The sequence below is a fragment of the Rissa tridactyla genome, chromosome 21, assembly GCF_028500815.1.
Source record: "Rissa tridactyla isolate bRisTri1 chromosome 21, bRisTri1.patW.cur.20221130, whole genome shotgun sequence".
Taxonomy (NCBI): domain Eukaryota; kingdom Metazoa; phylum Chordata; class Aves; order Charadriiformes; family Laridae; genus Rissa; species Rissa tridactyla.
The window spans coordinates 3,859,199-3,874,663 of record NC_071486.1 but is presented as its reverse complement, the minus strand read 5'-3'; the positions used below and the strand labels follow the sequence as shown (position 1 = coordinate 3,874,663).

The 15,465-nt window shown below is 55.4% G+C and overlaps 1 protein-coding gene across 3 annotated transcripts in view; it reads left to right on the top strand.

Moving 5' to 3' along the window:
* The window catches only part of CCND3 (cyclin D3), a 47,674-nt gene extending 33,591 nt beyond the window's left edge, over nucleotides 1-14,083 (top strand). For all 3 annotated transcript variants that reach the window (XM_054181079.1, XM_054181080.1, XM_054181078.1), the window contains exons 2-5: nucleotides 185-400; nucleotides 8,518-8,677; nucleotides 9,268-9,410; nucleotides 12,244-14,083. In XM_054181079.1, coding sequence (XP_054037054.1) covers nucleotides 185-400; nucleotides 8,518-8,677; nucleotides 9,268-9,410; nucleotides 12,244-12,405 — 681 coding nt within the window. In that variant the 3' untranslated portion in view covers nucleotides 12,406-14,083. The remainder of the gene's footprint in view (nucleotides 1-184; nucleotides 401-8,517; nucleotides 8,678-9,267; nucleotides 9,411-12,243) is intronic.
* Nucleotides 14,084-15,465: the final 1,382 nt, after the last annotated feature.

The following is a 15,465-nucleotide window of genomic DNA, read 5'->3' as shown; positions in this document are numbered from 1 at the left end:
CATAGGCTTAACACCTGTAGCTAATTTACTCCCCAACACCAAGGTGCCTTCAAAGCCCTGAAGATAAGTGTGAAACACCACCATGACCAGAAGCTTTGAAGCTGCTCTGCAGGCAGGATCTGGGGAGTCCTATGCTAATTAAAGCTTCCTTTTATTTTTTATTTTTGTAATTGGGTTTTGTCAGGTGTGCGAGGAGCAGAAATGCGAAGAAGAGGTCTTCCCCTTGGCCATGAATTACGTGGATCGCTACCTGTCGTCAGTTCCGGTGCGGAAAAATCACTTGCAGCTTCTGGGAGCGGTTTGCATGCTCCTGGCTTCCAAGCTGCGAGAAACCATGCCCCTGACCGTGGAGAAACTCTGCATTTACACAGACAACTCCATCACGCCTCAGCAGCTCCTGGTAACCACCCCTATCTCACAGAGCCCTCCACCCCCTCCCCAGCTCTCTTATCTCCTGCATCCTGCTACTTGGCAGCAAATCTGCCTCTGTGTCTCCTCCTGTTCTCTGTCTCCTATTTCTTCACCTTTCTCTGCGTTCCCCAACCAACTTTCTCATCTCCTTGCCCTGGTGGGTGTGATGTCTACTGGTGGAGACCTTTCCGTCCTGGGCAGACACTCACTCCAAGCTGTGGGAATCAGCTTTGTCACCTCCAGGTTACAGAGAAAGTTCCTTGTGCCTTAAGTGCTCGTTGCCAGCGTGGAGCTGCCACACTGAGCTCGCTCCCAGGCGCTGGTTCGCTCTCGAGTGACAGCTCTGGAGAACAAAGGCTCCTGTCTGTGCAGCCGGCGGGGCGTGAGGTGGGGGCTGCTGTTGGGGCGTGCGGCTCTGACTTGCCCCAGCTGCAAAGGGGCATGACGTGGGAGATGTATTTTCACACCAGTAGGAAAAATAAAGCTTTAAGTGGAGAGTTAACCAGCAAAGTGGGTGGGAGCTTTTCTGACCCAGGGCCCAGCTGGCTGGGTTGTACCATGGAGACTGACAGTGCTGCCAAGGTGATGGAAATAAGTGGGACCTTGTTGTCGCCCAGGTCCTGTTCCGTGCCCTTGAGTTAAAGCAGGGCTACTTTGCCTCTCCCATTGTACACTCAGGCAGAAGCTGTGTAGGCTTTGAAAGATGGAGCGTTTTCTTGGCTGATAACAGTTCAAAGCAAAGGTCCAAACCTCATGAGTTCAACTTTGCCAATGGGGGAGGAAATTGGAGAACCCCTTTTCTTGGGGGGCCTTCCGTGCTGGTAGATCAGAGCCCTTGGGAGGAAACGGCCACCTCGCTTCGAGTAACAAACATCCCTGGAGACGGTTTGTCTACGAGAATTTCTCAGGGTTAGTCATCGCCTTATTAAATATCTGTTTTTTTGGGCTGGGATGGGTGAGGTGATCTGAGTGTGATTTGTCCCCAGGGTGGGGAGTGAACCCACAAAACTTTCAGGTGTGAATCGGAAGTTCTTGTAACTGGGGAACTCTAATATGAACATGGTTTTTCCAAGTGCCAGTGAAGGCTGGGGAAAATCCCCTCACCTCCATACCTCTCTCCCTGTAGTCATTTGTGGGTGGTTGTTGCCTTAAGTAGCACTCACAGGAGAAAAAAAAGTACGTGGATCGTTACCGTGAATAGTGGTGAGGGATGGGAATGCACAGAGGAAGCATAACTGCTTGTTGTTTTTCTGCATGCTGACCTGTGGTTGTTCCATGGCATCCTGCTGCGGGGGGCTGCCATAAAACCTGTGTGTGGAAAGGCTTTGTCCTGCTTTGTCAGTAAAGCTTCATCCTTGACAGCACCTTCTCATCCAGCGTGGGTATCTTCCAGGGCTGGGATCCATCTTGTGAAGCAAATCCCAGCGTCTAACGGAAGGGTTCCAGTTGGCCCTGTGATAACGAGGGGGTTTATATTTAGCTGGAAAAAAAGGCAGGGGGGAATGGGAGTTGGTTTGCATTCACTTTTCTGCTGGGCCAACAAAAGTTGCCTCCGTTGCAGAGGCAAGGAGCTGAGTAGAAGGTGCCTAACAGTCTTGTAGGCAAGTGGGCTGCATTTCAAAGCGCGGACGGTGCTCTCCGTGTTCTCGTGGAGTGTGAAGCTGATCAAAATGCATTTTGTGGGCCAGTGTCAGATTTCTGTCCCTTCAGGGTGATGGATGAGCTCTCTGTCCAACAGCAATAGGGGTTGCAGGAAGGTGAACTTACTGACACACATCACCTCCATCTCCCTCTCCAATCCAGACGTTAAAGGCCGTCCTGCTGTCATCCTCCCTGCAGACTAGGGGAGATCATCGCAGCAAATCCTAGTGATTTCTGCAGCGTGGACCGTGGGCTAGAAGGCACTGGACTTGGTCGGTGCATTGCACATGTCTCCTGTGTCTCCCAGCTGTATTTCAGTCTGATTTATTCGTTGATTAATTCTTGGTGAGGGTTTGCTTTTTTTCAGTTGAACTTTGTTTGTAGCAAGCTCCCTCCAAAGGAGAACAGTTGGGAGATGTGCAGGTGGGCAGAGCGTGTGCACCATCCCTGGAGGCTTTCCTCCACTCTTGCTCTGAAATGCTAATGCCTCCTTGCTCGGAGTCTTTTTTTGTTCCCCCCAGAGGTTTGTCAGCAGGAAGCTGTGGCTAAGCAGTGCCACAATATTCATCTTCCCTTCTCCCTCCTCCTGGCAGATTTGAGGTGGAGATGGAGAAGGAAAGTGCTGTCTGCTGCCCCTTGCTCACTTGTGATTGTGCAGGTCTCAGTGCTGGAATTCTCTGTTCCTGTACTTTTGTCCCCTCCAGGATCCTGGGACGCTCACAACATAAGGCATGGCTGGACAGTTGGTATGGAGCACTTTCATCGTTGTACTCTGTAATCAATACGCAGTTGAGGTGGACAAGAATGGCTTCATTTTGGGGGCCAAAAGTCCTTTCTTGGGATAGCCAAAGATAGCTTTTCTCAGGCAAATCGAATCCCCTTTCTCTTTCCCAAGGGGATGGCCATGACCACTCGGCAGTGGAGGGGTTTATTCCTGGTAATCAGTGCTAGCCAAAGGGCTGAGCAGAAGCATCACAAACAAACCAGCCACAGCCCTTAAGGAGAGGTGCTGAGGCGTTTGCCGATGTCTGTGCAGGAGATGCTCTGTAGCCCTGATCTGGTGATCATCTTTTCCTGCCCGCCACAAGGCTTCTTTTGGTAGATGTTTAACCCTATTTGGGGTAGATCCCACTCCAGTCTCCCATTGCTCCCCACTGTAAAGAGGGAGTGGAGGTGACATCTGAAGATACGTGAAGGATTTGTCTTCGCTTTGGGACCTGACAAGAGTTAATACCCTGATTACAAAACCAGGGCAAGCTGCTGTTTTCCTCCTCTGTGCTAATTGTGGTAATGTTACTTCTCTTTCACAATCTTGCAGTGGAAGAGGGTGGGGAGGGGAAGGGGAGCTTCTTCATCAAGGTTTGGACAATGGTGCATCCTGGCCTCTTCTCATGGATCGGTGCCATTTCAGCTTCCAGCATGTCCTCCCTGGCCTTGCGGAGGAAGCTGGCTCACTTTCCCGGTAGGTTTGCTTCCTTCTCTTGCAGGGATGCTTGGCACCAGCTCAGTGGTTTAGAGAGGACACACTTGACATAAAATCTTGATGAAGTTATTCTAGGGAGAAGGAAATGATGCAACGAGGGACTTGTCCATTTGGAGGAAGTTGGATTTCCGTCAAGGGCGTTATCTAACCTACCTTTCTTTTCTTTTTTTTCTTTTCTTTTTTTTCTTTTTTAATGAAGGCTTTTCTGGCCTGTGCGAGAGGGTGTTCAGCTGCTTGAAGGTTGGGGAGAGCGGCTGTAGGTCACCTTCATCTGCCTGGTTTGCCCCTAATACACTGTCTTGCCTCTGATGTCTTTGATCTAAAGTCAGTTTTGCAAACTGCCAGGTATTTCCCAGCAAAGATCTTAAGCAGGATCAAGCCACTAGGGAGATACTGAAGGGAGCAGCAGTGACAGCAGGCCATGAGGAGTGAGAATAAGAGAAAGAGATAACAGCTGAGTAGAAAGGGATGTTCATTTGTGATACAGCATTGCCTTTGCAGACATGCTTGTGTTTTACTGTTTTACCTTCTGCTTGTTGCATGGGTCGGATAGATGCGACCGTTTCTGCATCTGAAGTTGGCACCTTTACCCTTGACATCCAGCCTTGAGCTCTGGTCAGGGGACGGAAACAAACGTTTGCCCCAGATTTCCTATTTGCAAATGGACTTTCATGGCTGCTCATTTCTGTAGCTGTGTCTCAGCTGCTGGGTAGGGTGGGTGGCCAGCAGCAACATCAGCAGCTCTTTCCATCCTCCTTTTGAGTCAGCTCATGAGCACAACAGAGTGCAGCCCGCTCCCGCTTTGCTGGTGTCTCATCAAGTCTGTGATAATGTCAAATGGCACCTTATCAACTTGAGTGACAACACTGAGCGCAACTTCCTTTTCTCCTGCAGACGGGGCTGCTGCAGGGAGGAGCGGGGCTCTCTGCTCCCTGTGCAGCCTTGCCAGCGAGGTTGTAGGCATAGCGGGTGTGTGGGTGTTGCTGAGGGTAGAGCTTGATGTACAGTGACTGTCACTACATGAAAAGGAGAGAAGCCGGTGTGACTGTCACATCCCAGTCTGTGTTTGCAGAGCTGTAAATTGAGTAAAACAGTCTCCGCTTGTGACTCGGGTCTGTCTCAGTGAGAGGGTGCGGAGGCAGCAACCAGGGGCTTGAGGCTGTTTCACTGTGAATGGACTGTGCTCTGAGATCATCTTGTCAGAGCAGGGGAGGCAATGGGAAATGGTTGCCGCTTTCCTTCCTTATTTTTTTTTCTTTTTTTGTGGGATGCAGCCGGGAGAGATCAAGGGAGCAAGCTTGCAGAGGGGAAGCTCAGCTGCTGTGCAATTTCCACCCCTGTAGATGCTGGCCAAGCGTGGGGAGCTCTGGCCTGGGGGGGATCTTGCAGAAGGGGGACCTGGTGCGTTCCTGGGTATGGGGTGTTCGGTGGGCGGCGCTGGCAGCTTGCAGCCCTTCCACGAGGAGGGTGGGCTCCGCAAGCTGGAGAAACAAAGGAACGTTTTCCACTTTCTTCCTCTCTTTCATTAGCCAGGCAGAGACTGATTCAATTAGGTGCAAAACAAAATGCCAGGAAAAGGATGTTTGCTATACTGAGTGGTGCTGCTGTTGCGAACCTGCTTGCCTATCTCTCGCAGCCTTTTGTTCTGCTTCTTCCACAGATAAAGTGATTCAGAGATTCTGACATGCTGGCTCTGAGAGCGGGAAGTCCCCAGGGTTAGCAGGAGCGAAGTGAGGAGCAGGGTGGTTTGGCAGGAGAGAGGCTTCCCTGAGCTAAATCCTGTGAGCTGGTGACAGTCCTTGGCGCCTGTCGCCTTCAGCTGGCATTTCGAGTGCCGGCTGCGTCTCAGGATCAGGCCTTTTGTAAGAACAAGGTTTTTAAGAAGACGATGAACCTGTGTACTAGCTGGAAAAGCGCTGCTTTTGTGCATTGCAAACGAACAGGCTGCTGTCCTGGATCAGTCCTGGTGCGGCAGGAGCCAGCTTCTCCCAGGTGAGGTCTCACAGCTGAGCTGACGTGCACCCTGGATCTTCTCAGGACAAAATGGGACAGACAGCAGGGACAGGCTCTCTGCCACACCAGTGTGGACATAATCTGCCTCTGGTGACTCCCAGTAGCTGACTCGCAGCTCTGGGAAGAAAGGCAAGGAGCAAGAGCCCACATGATGCTGGGATGGTGTCCCCTCTGTGCTCAGGAGCTCTCCTCTTGGGTGTAGTCATCCCTTTTGGGTTTGTTTTGTGAGCACCAATCTCCAGGTCATCCTTTTGACCTTCTCCCCGGGTCTCCAGAAGGGCTATGCTCCCTGCTCATGTGGAGAAGTCAGGCTGGAGCTGCCTCGGCCTCTCACCCTCGGGGCAGCGACCGCTGAAGGTGTCAGCAGTGTCCTGTGCCCCTTCTCAAGAAAGTGGGCTCATGCACGAGCAAGCAGCCGCCTTTCACAGCCTGCGCCCTTGCTGGGATGCAGACGAGTGACAGGTAGGGATGACGCACAGAGCTCTCTGTTTCCAGCGGCTCTTTCCCCGTGTCACCTTGCTGGGTTGCTGCAGTTCAACGAGTAGCAGTAGTGGCCAGCACTACCCGTCTTTACTTCTTTTACCCAAGACTGATCTCTCGCCTCTGTTCCAACCCCCCTGCTGAACCAGGCACCCATGGTGATCTGTGCTGCGATCCTCAGGCTCTGGAGCTTATTGCTAGGTTTCTTCTTGCTTTTATCCTGTGAATTTGGCTTAAAAATATAGAAAGACTGGCAGGCTGGGCATCCATATGGGAGGCTAGCGAGCGTGCGCTGGCGAAGCGTGGCTTTCTGGTTGGAAAAGTGCAGGCTGTGAAATAGCAAATGGTGCATTTGGCCTCATGGGGGGTTTGGAGCAGGTTGAGCAACGCTGCTCATTTAAGCAACTTAAAACTGGTATTGTTGTGTAAGGGGCAAGAGTGGGTTTAAAAAAAAAAAAAGAAGGGAGAGAAAATGAAGATCTGCCCTTATGAAAAATCTCACTTCTTCAAATCCATCTGTTCTGGCAGCCCTTTGGCACGTCTGTGGGCAGCATTGACCTTGTAATCCTAGACTGCTTGGAAAAAGAATAGATATTCTGCTGGGTAGGACCAGGCCCTGAAATGGAGATACCCGATACCGATCCCAATTCAGCTCTGTCCTTCCAGACCTGGAGCTTCAGCTCCAACAGTGTTTTCCTTTCCCAGCACGCCTGCAGGGCCACTGTCACCCTCTGCTAGCGGGGAGGAGGGACACGGGGACATCTTCTGTGGCCTTTCTGGCATACCTGGACCCTGTTGCTGAAACCAGATTTGTTGCTGATCCAGAGGATGAGACAAACTGGGGGCCAGAGACCTTCATTGTGGCTTGGGACGTGGGAGAATTGAGACCGGCAGAGAGGCTCGGACGGCTGGGTGTGGGCTGTCTGACATTCCTGCTGGGATGGGAGGGGAAATAATCCTGGGAAGACACCGCTCTCACCTCTCCTGAGACTGCTCTGTCTGTGCCGTGGTCATACCCAGGCGTAACATCAAAACCGTCCAGCCCAGTGAGACCAGTACGCAATGTGGTCTCTGAGTTTGATTCAGCTGCTACTCTGGCTAAGGGCCGTAGACCTTGACATTGATGGCAGAGTGGGGAGCTGAATGCAGGGGTCCCAAATTCTGTGCTAAGACTCTAATTGTGGGGCTCCCCTTGCTTATGCCTTGCTGGATGTGTGCTTTGGTACCACCGTGGTGGTACCACCTGGTAACACTAGGTCTTGCTGGGTGGTGACTCTGCCAAGCGCTTGCCCATGGCCGCTCTGTGCTTTGGTTTCCCTGTCGGTGTTAGGACTAATGCCCAGAGTTGGAAGAGCCTGCGAGAGGCTGAGCAGATGAGAGGAGCAGCCCAGGCTGCAGCTGAAATCTGTGGGGGGCACCCGGCCTTCCCACCATCTGTTCCCCAGCATGCAGATTGTGCAGAGACTGGCTCATGGAAGATATTACAGAAATCTCTGTCAGATGCTTAGAGAGAGCACCACAACGTGGAATGACGGAGACGTTGGCAGCCACCAGCATTTAACTGGGAAGCACCAGGGAGCTGTTGCTTCGAAGTCAGTGGGAGAAGTGGGTGATATTGTGGCTGTTTAGTGCCTCTTCCCCCTGTGAGGCTGCTGGGGATGCTCTGCTGAGCATGAGAGAGGCCCTCTTGGCAGAGAAGAGGTGTGATGAGTAGGGGAGGTTCTGCTAAAATGCTAGTGCCCAGCCTGGGACCACCTCCCGTGGGTCCACGTGCCCAGTGTTTGTTGGGCTGGAGACCTCAGCACCTAGTCAGAGCCCCTGAGCTCTGCAGGGTTTGAAGGTCTCATGCAGGAGCTTGGGCTGTCTGGGTGCAGCCCTGAAAGCTCAGCCGTGTTTCCCCCACCTTCCCTTGCTTCAAGGTGTTGTGCAGAGGGGCTGGCTGCAGAGCGGCTGTTGCCTCCTGCGGTTCACTGGCCAAGGAGCTGCTGTAGGAGGGAGTCAGTGCAGTGGCCGGCTCCGAGGGGCGCACAGGGAGATGAGCTTCTCTGTTCCCTTTGCCATAATGGTGCTAGCCCCAAGCTGGATTGTTCCCGGGAGCCTGGACATCAGCCTCTCCTTTTGGGAGTGGAGAAAGAATATGGGACTGGTGTCCCTACTGCTCCTTGCTCTGTTTTCTTTCCTCTGTGGGCTGTTGCAGCAACCTCGCAAAGCAGAGGAGCGTCAAAGGCTAATCCGACTGCACCTTGGAAAGAAGAAACCAGATTTATCGCTTCCTCTTCTGATCTTTACTCCCGGCTTTGCAACAGCTCAAGGCTGGATTTGTGCTGTAGTCGCGGGGCAGGGATGTTCCCTCTTCCCTGTCTCATGGCTGGTACTGTCCTACTGTCCCTTCCCCAAGCGTTGGCTTTATCTGCCCTTGAATCTGGTGAGTGTTTCTGCCTGGCCAAGCCCCGCTGAATAACATGCTGTCTGTCTGTCTGACTCTGCAGGATTGGGAAGTTCTAGTCCTGGAGAAACTAAAGTGGGACCTGGTCTCAGTGATAGCAAATGATTTCTTGGCTCACATCCTCCATCACCTCCCGCTGCCTAAGGACAAGATGGAGCTGGTGAAGAAACATGCACAGACCTTTATCGCCCTGTGTGCCACAGGTGGGTGCCTGCTCCTGTTGGAGCCGGGATGCTGGGGAGGGTGGGCTGGCCTTGAGTCAGGCTTGCTCGGTAACCTGGGGCTGGTCTCCAACGCCCTGGCTTTCTGGGGAGCTGAATGCCAGGGTTTCTGGTCAAACCGGAGCCACTAAATGATATGTTTTCTATCCCTGACAAAGTGGGATAATGGTCCTGGGGTCTCTTAGTGGGTGCCTGGAAGTTTCCAGGAAAGAGCAAAGCTGCCGTGCCACCCGCTCTTGCTGCGCAGGCTGTGACTGTGGGAGGGTGTCCAGGGTGAAGGCAGGGTTGTACCTGAGCTTTTGTCTGTCTCGCTCTAAGTCACTAGAGCAACCTCATCTTCAGGACTTCTTTTGGTGAGACAGACCCAGAGAAATAACTTAATGAAGCTTGCTGCTCTGATGCTCAGCTTGTTTCTTGTTACTTCATCCCCATTTTTCTCTGCTAAGCTGGAGAGACCCCTCTGTCTGACCCTCTCTAGTTTTCCAGGGAAATCGCAGTCCCAAGAACTTATCATGTACATCCTTGTTAACGGCTTCTTCTTTTTGCCCCTTGTGTCCCCGTTCTGGCTGTAGACTACACTTTTGCCATGTACCCCCCCTCCATGATTGCGACAGGCAGTATCGGAGCAGCGATCCATGGCCTGACGATCTCCGTGAACAATTTCACCGGCGAGGCGATCACCGAGCTGCTGGCCAGCATCACTGGCACGGAGGTGGTGAGTGTTCACAGGGCAACAGCAAAGCGGTTTTGCTGCTCTATCTGGTGGAAACCCTTCCTCTTTCTGCTGCTCATTCTTCTTAGAGGGAGAGGAAATTAGGCTGTTCATAATGATGCTGACCTTGGTTTGAGGAGTGCTAGCGATGAGTGAGCATCTCTAAACGCAGCACCTTTGGTCAGTCCTACGGCTGCAGTCGGCTCCTGGCCACCGAGCGCCGCCGGCGCCGAGCGGGGTGAGCTCGGGAGCCTTTGAAAAGCAGCACAAAGGGGAGCGTCTGTTCCCCGCGCGGGCAGGTGTTGGGGGGATCGGGTTGACAAGGTGGGATGGGGCAGAGGGAGAAGCCGGGCTCAGCATCTGCTAACCTGCACCGGTGTCTGGTTGCAGGTGCCCAGACTCAGTGGAAAGGGGGCCGAGGGCACAAAGCGTTTCGGGATACTGGCATTAGTGGCTTTGCTGGGGACATGGGGATGGTGGGGGCTGTCTGCCTGCCCGCCCCTCCACTGCCCTTTGAAAGGGGAAGGGGGGCCCTGTTGGGCTGCCTGTTTCCAGGACGCTCCTGCGATGGCAAGGTAATCGGGAGCCTTTCTTCTGCCAGGGGCCCCTTTTGATCTTTTCTTCTGCCCGAGTGCTAATGCCGGCAGCCGAGCGTGGGGTTAGTTACAGTCCCCTGACAGCAGCGCCGGGAATTGGAAGAGGTGCCGATGCCACAACGGGTGGGAGGCTGCAACCAGGCTTTGTCCAGGCAGGGAGGGGACAGGGCAGGAGGGTGTCCTGATCTATTTTGTGTGGCTTTGCTTTTTTTTTTTTTTTTTTTTTCTTCTTCTTGTTGTTTGCTGGAGCCTTTTTAAAGAGAGAATCAGTGCAGCCAGCTGCTCTCAAGCTGCTGCGGTGAATGGGGCAGGGGCTGAAACCTGCTCTGGGGCAGGGCTGGTGGAGGAACAGGTGGGAAGCAGGGAGGGCACCGCCGCGGGAGGGGAGCCGAAATGGAGCCCAGCACACCTCTGCTCCCCTCCGGCCTGTCCCCTCCCTCCTCAGCCCAGAGAGGGCATCAGTTCTGCCCCGCAGCCTGCCTGGGTGCGAGTTGCTGCACAAATAGCCCCTGCCCAGGCAGGAGGAGAGATCCCCTTCCCACAGCTGCCGAGGTGCTGGGGGTGCGGGGAGCCTGTGGGGATGGAGGGGGACGATGGTGCAGGGCTGTGCTGGCTCCATGGCCAGCGGGAGCTGCACTGCTGCGCTGAGGCTGGCTCATTCCTGGCCGTGCCGGTGCTTCGGGTGTGACTTGGAGCTGCTCTGGACCAGTCCTGATCCCACATGGAGCAGAACCAGCCCCACTGGGTATCTGAGCCACAGCCCCATGGCATGACTGCCCTTCAGAGCAGGGAGCACGCAGGCTGGGGCAAGCCAGGCTGATGCCCGGGTAGCCCCTGAGGCCTTGCCAGTCAGCGAAGGAGCCTGGCTGCCTGTGCCCAAGCTGGCTTTTAGCATTTCTGCCAAAATTGCCGACAGGGAGCCCGGTTGCGGGGAGCCCGGGGATGGGCTGGCCGTGGCGTGAGGCCCTGCAGCGAGCTCGCCCTGGGGCTGCGGGCAGGCGGGCTGGAGGCTGCGCTGACGGGAAGCGGCACGGGGAAGGGGAGGTGGGCGTTGCTATTTTCGCTCGCCACATCCTCTGTCAGTTTCTAAGAACTGGCGGTGGATTCCTGGTAAGAGATTTCAGTGTGTGACAATAGCCAGCGAGCGCTCGCGGCCCCATAGCGTCCAGCTCGGCTCCGGCCGCAAGGTGTGAAATGCCACCTCTTGCCCCTCGGTGAGAGCCGAGATGCGTTGGAGGAGCCAGGCCGGGCTGCGCCTGTTGGCGATGCCTCCCGCAGCTCTTGGTGCGTCATGGTGCTCTGGTGTCAAAGAGTTTCCTCCTCTGGTTACAGCTTGTGTGGGGAGAAAACAGAGCGGGGTTTGCTTTTATTATAAGTGATATGCTGCTGCTTGCAGTCCCCTGCACCTTCCTGTTTGTGTGTCCCCAGCGCTGGGTTCCCTGGGCCCCGGGGAGGTGCGGGTGAGTCATGCGGGGCTCCCCGGGGGCAGAGCAGGAGGGTAAAACCCTTACGAGAAGCTGCGTGGCCACAGCATCGTTCTCATAACGACCCAGTGTCGATGGCGCGTAGTGTTGTAGGGAGCACGTGGCTGCGGTGGCTCTTGGGTGTGGGAGGGGAGGGTCCAGCTGCCTTTGAGATCCCCAAAGTGATGGAGAGTGCGTCAGGCAGGACACCCAGCGGGGATTCCCCGTGTCCTGGCTGGGACGTGGGCAGGGACGGGAGGAGGCAGAGCTGCGCCCAGCGTCTCTGCAGGATCCCGGGGGACCTGGGATGCAGGGCCTGGGGGAGGCAGGTGGGGCTCCAAAGCGTGCACCCGCGCTGCTGCACCGCTCGTGGATCTGGGAGGTCTTGGTTGTAAAAGCTGATACCAGCCCACGCAGAGCTGTTCTGCTCTGCCCTCTTGGCCACCAGTGGCAGCTGACTGCCGTGATGCTGAAATCACACGCTGCATCCAGGCACGAGCCCGGATGCTTTGGGAAGCTTTGGTGGGCACAACATCTGTACCTCGAGAATGTGGTCAAGCAGGGAGGTGGGGAGAAGACAACCAGAGCGTGGGGAGGGGGCCTAAGGCACAGACAAGGTGGAGATGCCCCTTGTCGGCGAATGGCTTCTTTGTCTTGTGTGTTTAGACGCTCCGGGGGCCGGAGACGTAGCCCAGCAGCTGCTCAGAGCTATTTATAAGGCTCCCACCTCTCAGTGACAGAGAACTGAGGCCTCTTGTCTCGCTCCCTCTCCCGCAGGACTGCCTGAAAGCCTGTCAGGAGCAGATTGAGGCAGCTTTAGCCGAGAGCCTGAAACAGGCGTCCCAAACCCAACAGGAATACAGCACTGCCAAGACTGCTGCGTACCCGGCCAGCCAGCCCACCAGCACGCCCACAGACGTCACGGACATCAACCTGTGACCAGCGTCCCCTTCCCGAGAGCCGCCTGGCCCCGCCGCAGCAGGACCTCGCCCTGGACACCAGAACGTTGCTGCGTCCCCCCTCCCCATCCGTTAGCCCCCTCCATCCGACGCCGGCTGAGGATGTGTTCCGCTCGCTGGGAGTGCGGAGCAGGATCCATGCTCGTCCGTTGGAGCGGGCAGCCGGGCTGGCGGAGTTCGCTGCTGCTGCTGCGGGTGGCTGGGGTGAAGCGACCATTTTCATGGTGGCAGGGCACAAGAATTGCTGGGGAGGGAGAGCAGGACCTAAAATGAAGTTGTAAAACGTTTCTCAGTTCGTGTTACTCGTAGCCCGGCTGGCCGCTCTTTGCTTTCTCCTCGGGGGTGTTTACCGTGACGACTTCCAACCCTGCGAGGGCCATCAATCATGGATAGCGAGTCTCTCACCCTTGCCTACGTGACCAAAACCCTTGTAACCCCCCCAGTCTCCCTCCCTGGGCTGGGGTGCGATGGGCCCGCGTGGCTCACGAGAGAGAACCGTGTGTCCGCGAGGAGGGAGCAGGTGCTTGTTGGCCCCTTGGTCCCAATTGCTTCATGCCAGATCGCTGTGGCTCCTGGGGGGTGGCGTGACTGCTTCTGCTTGGAGGGGAAAACGTGGGGCTTGTTTCTTGTTGCTGTTAGATTTGGGATTTGTGGGTTTTCGGCTTGCTTGGGGGACGTGCTCCCCGTCTGCGTGGACAGCAGAAGAGGAGTCCTGGCCTCGGGGAGCACCCTCCTGGGCGAGGCTTGGGCTCGATCCCCTTGGCTTCCCGCTGCCCCACTGAGGCTGCTTAATTTATTGTTAACTGCTGGGAAACAGGGAGGGAGGAAGACTTTGCAGTTCCTTGGTGTGGGGCCTGGACGCTGGTTTCCTCTCCTTCCGAAAGAGTGCCTTCACCCTTCGTCCCCTTCCCCGGCTCCCTGGGCAACGGGAGACTCTCACTTGGAAGCTGGTTGTTTTTTTAGGTAGCTTAGACATCAGACCTAGGTTTTAAGAAATACATTTGAATGTGCTGCTATAGTCTGAAATGCATCTTCACTCCTCCAAGGCAGGGATCTCGGATTGCGTTCGGGAGGGGGCTGCGTTGCATAAATATCCACGTGGGTCCGAGTTGTATCCTCATCGGGTGGAAAATCTGCTGCACACTTGAGTTGAAAAGCAATTATTGCATTTTTGTATTGTTGTTGTTGATCCTGTCTGTTAGTTTTTATAAAAAGGCGTTTAAAAAAAAAATAATGCTGCTTTTCTAAGAGAAAACCATTAAATAGTAGGATTGTATTAACCGAGAGAAGCCAGAGGCAGACTTTGCTACTTGGTGACCTCTGAACACGTGGATCTGTGGCTGTTGTCCTCCCGTGGGGGACGTGGAAAAGGAGGCAGAAATCTCCCTTTTTTGGATGCCACTAGAAACAAAAGTCTTATCAGGTGGAAAAAGATGGGGCTGCTGTTTTTCCACCAGCTTGATTTGGCAAGAAGAGCAACCTGCCACTGACTCCTGCTAGCTGGGGGTGCACAGAGCCTGTCTGTACAAAAAGTTTTTTTTATATATAAGTGAGTTTTAATTTAAGAGAAAACTGGTTTGGTGTTCCCATGCAAGAGTCCCGCTGCTGGGAGAATCAGAGGACCGTATGATGTTGCAATAAAGTATTTTAAACAAGTATGAACGCCTCGAAAGTTTCCCTTTGTGATCTGCTCCAGAGCAGACCTTGGCCTCCCCTTCCCTCGCGGAGCTCCAGCCTCTGCCCCGAATCACTCTGGGGTGGGACCCACCAGCTGGGGGATCCCCTCGGGCGGCTCCCAGAGGCTCCGGCCCTGCGTTTCCCGGGGCCACAAGAGTGGGATGAAACGGGGAGCCCTCGGCAGCCAGCTCTGACCCAGCTCAGAGGTGGAGGGGAGATGCTGCAGCGGCTGAGGGACGCGTTGCGCTCACCAGAGCCCTGTGGCAGCTCACGGATGGTGGTGGGTGAAGGTGGAACCGAACACCTTCCTGCGAGCAAGGTGCCTGGAGAGATGGCAGCGACTTCACGCCCCCGGCAGCTTTGAAGCCTCCCTCGGGCCGATCGGCGGTGCTGCAGGCTGGCGAGAGCGCGCTGGGTGAGCTGTGCAAGCCCGGGCTATCTCTCGCCATCATCGGCTTCTGGTTTCTTTAAAGAAAGAAGATAAAATCAGGAAGCCAAGGAAAAAGCGCTGCGGTGTGCAACCAGCCGGGCTTTGCGTGCTGCTCCGCTTCGCATGGCTTCTGCTCCCGCTGCTGTCGCAGGAGAAGGTGCCAGCTCTTGAGAGAAGCCAAGACAGGAGGCAGCTGCCCCCAGTCGCCGTAGGAAGCTGCAGGGGCTTTTCTCCCCGGGCTGCAGCAGCAGGACTCGGTGCTGGTTTCAGGAGCAAGGCTGGGTACTGGCAAGGCGCAAACCCTGCAGCATCACAGCGTCACCCTCAGCAGTTCCCCAGGGTAAGTGCAGCACCTCGTGGGACACGGGAGGAAAGGGCCCCGCTGGTTTTTCCAGCAGAGGTGGCACGTGTGTGAGGGCAGGTTGCCATGAGGAGGCCAGGCACATGGCCTCGATGGCCAGCTGAGGACAGTGGTCCCGGGGCTTCACCAGCCTTGCTGAGCAGAGGTAGACCCAGAGAGGCAGCCGGGGAAGTGAGCGTTTCAGGAAAATCCCTGGGGAAGGGGGATGGCAGGCAGTTTGGAGGCAGGGTGGTGGTGTGGAGGCTGGCGATGGTGCTGGGCAGGAAGGAGGGCCCAGGCCACAGGATGCGCAGGTAGAGGGACGGGGGAGCCGAAAGCTGCCAGCCCTGCAAGGAGAGGGGCTCCCTGCAGGACTCCTCCCCTGTGCTGCCCCCCAGGGCTTTCCCCTCTGCCCCCAGCGCTGCTGGGTTGCTCTTGCCCTTGCCTCTGCCCACAGACACGCACACGCTCCCGCTGATGTCCTGCACCACAGCCCCCTCCTGCCTGGTGACAACCAAGCCCTCAAGAAACCCTCAAGCACCACCAGAAGTGGAGTTTTTCCCCCCTCAAGACCGGTTTTGGCCTGTGGGAGC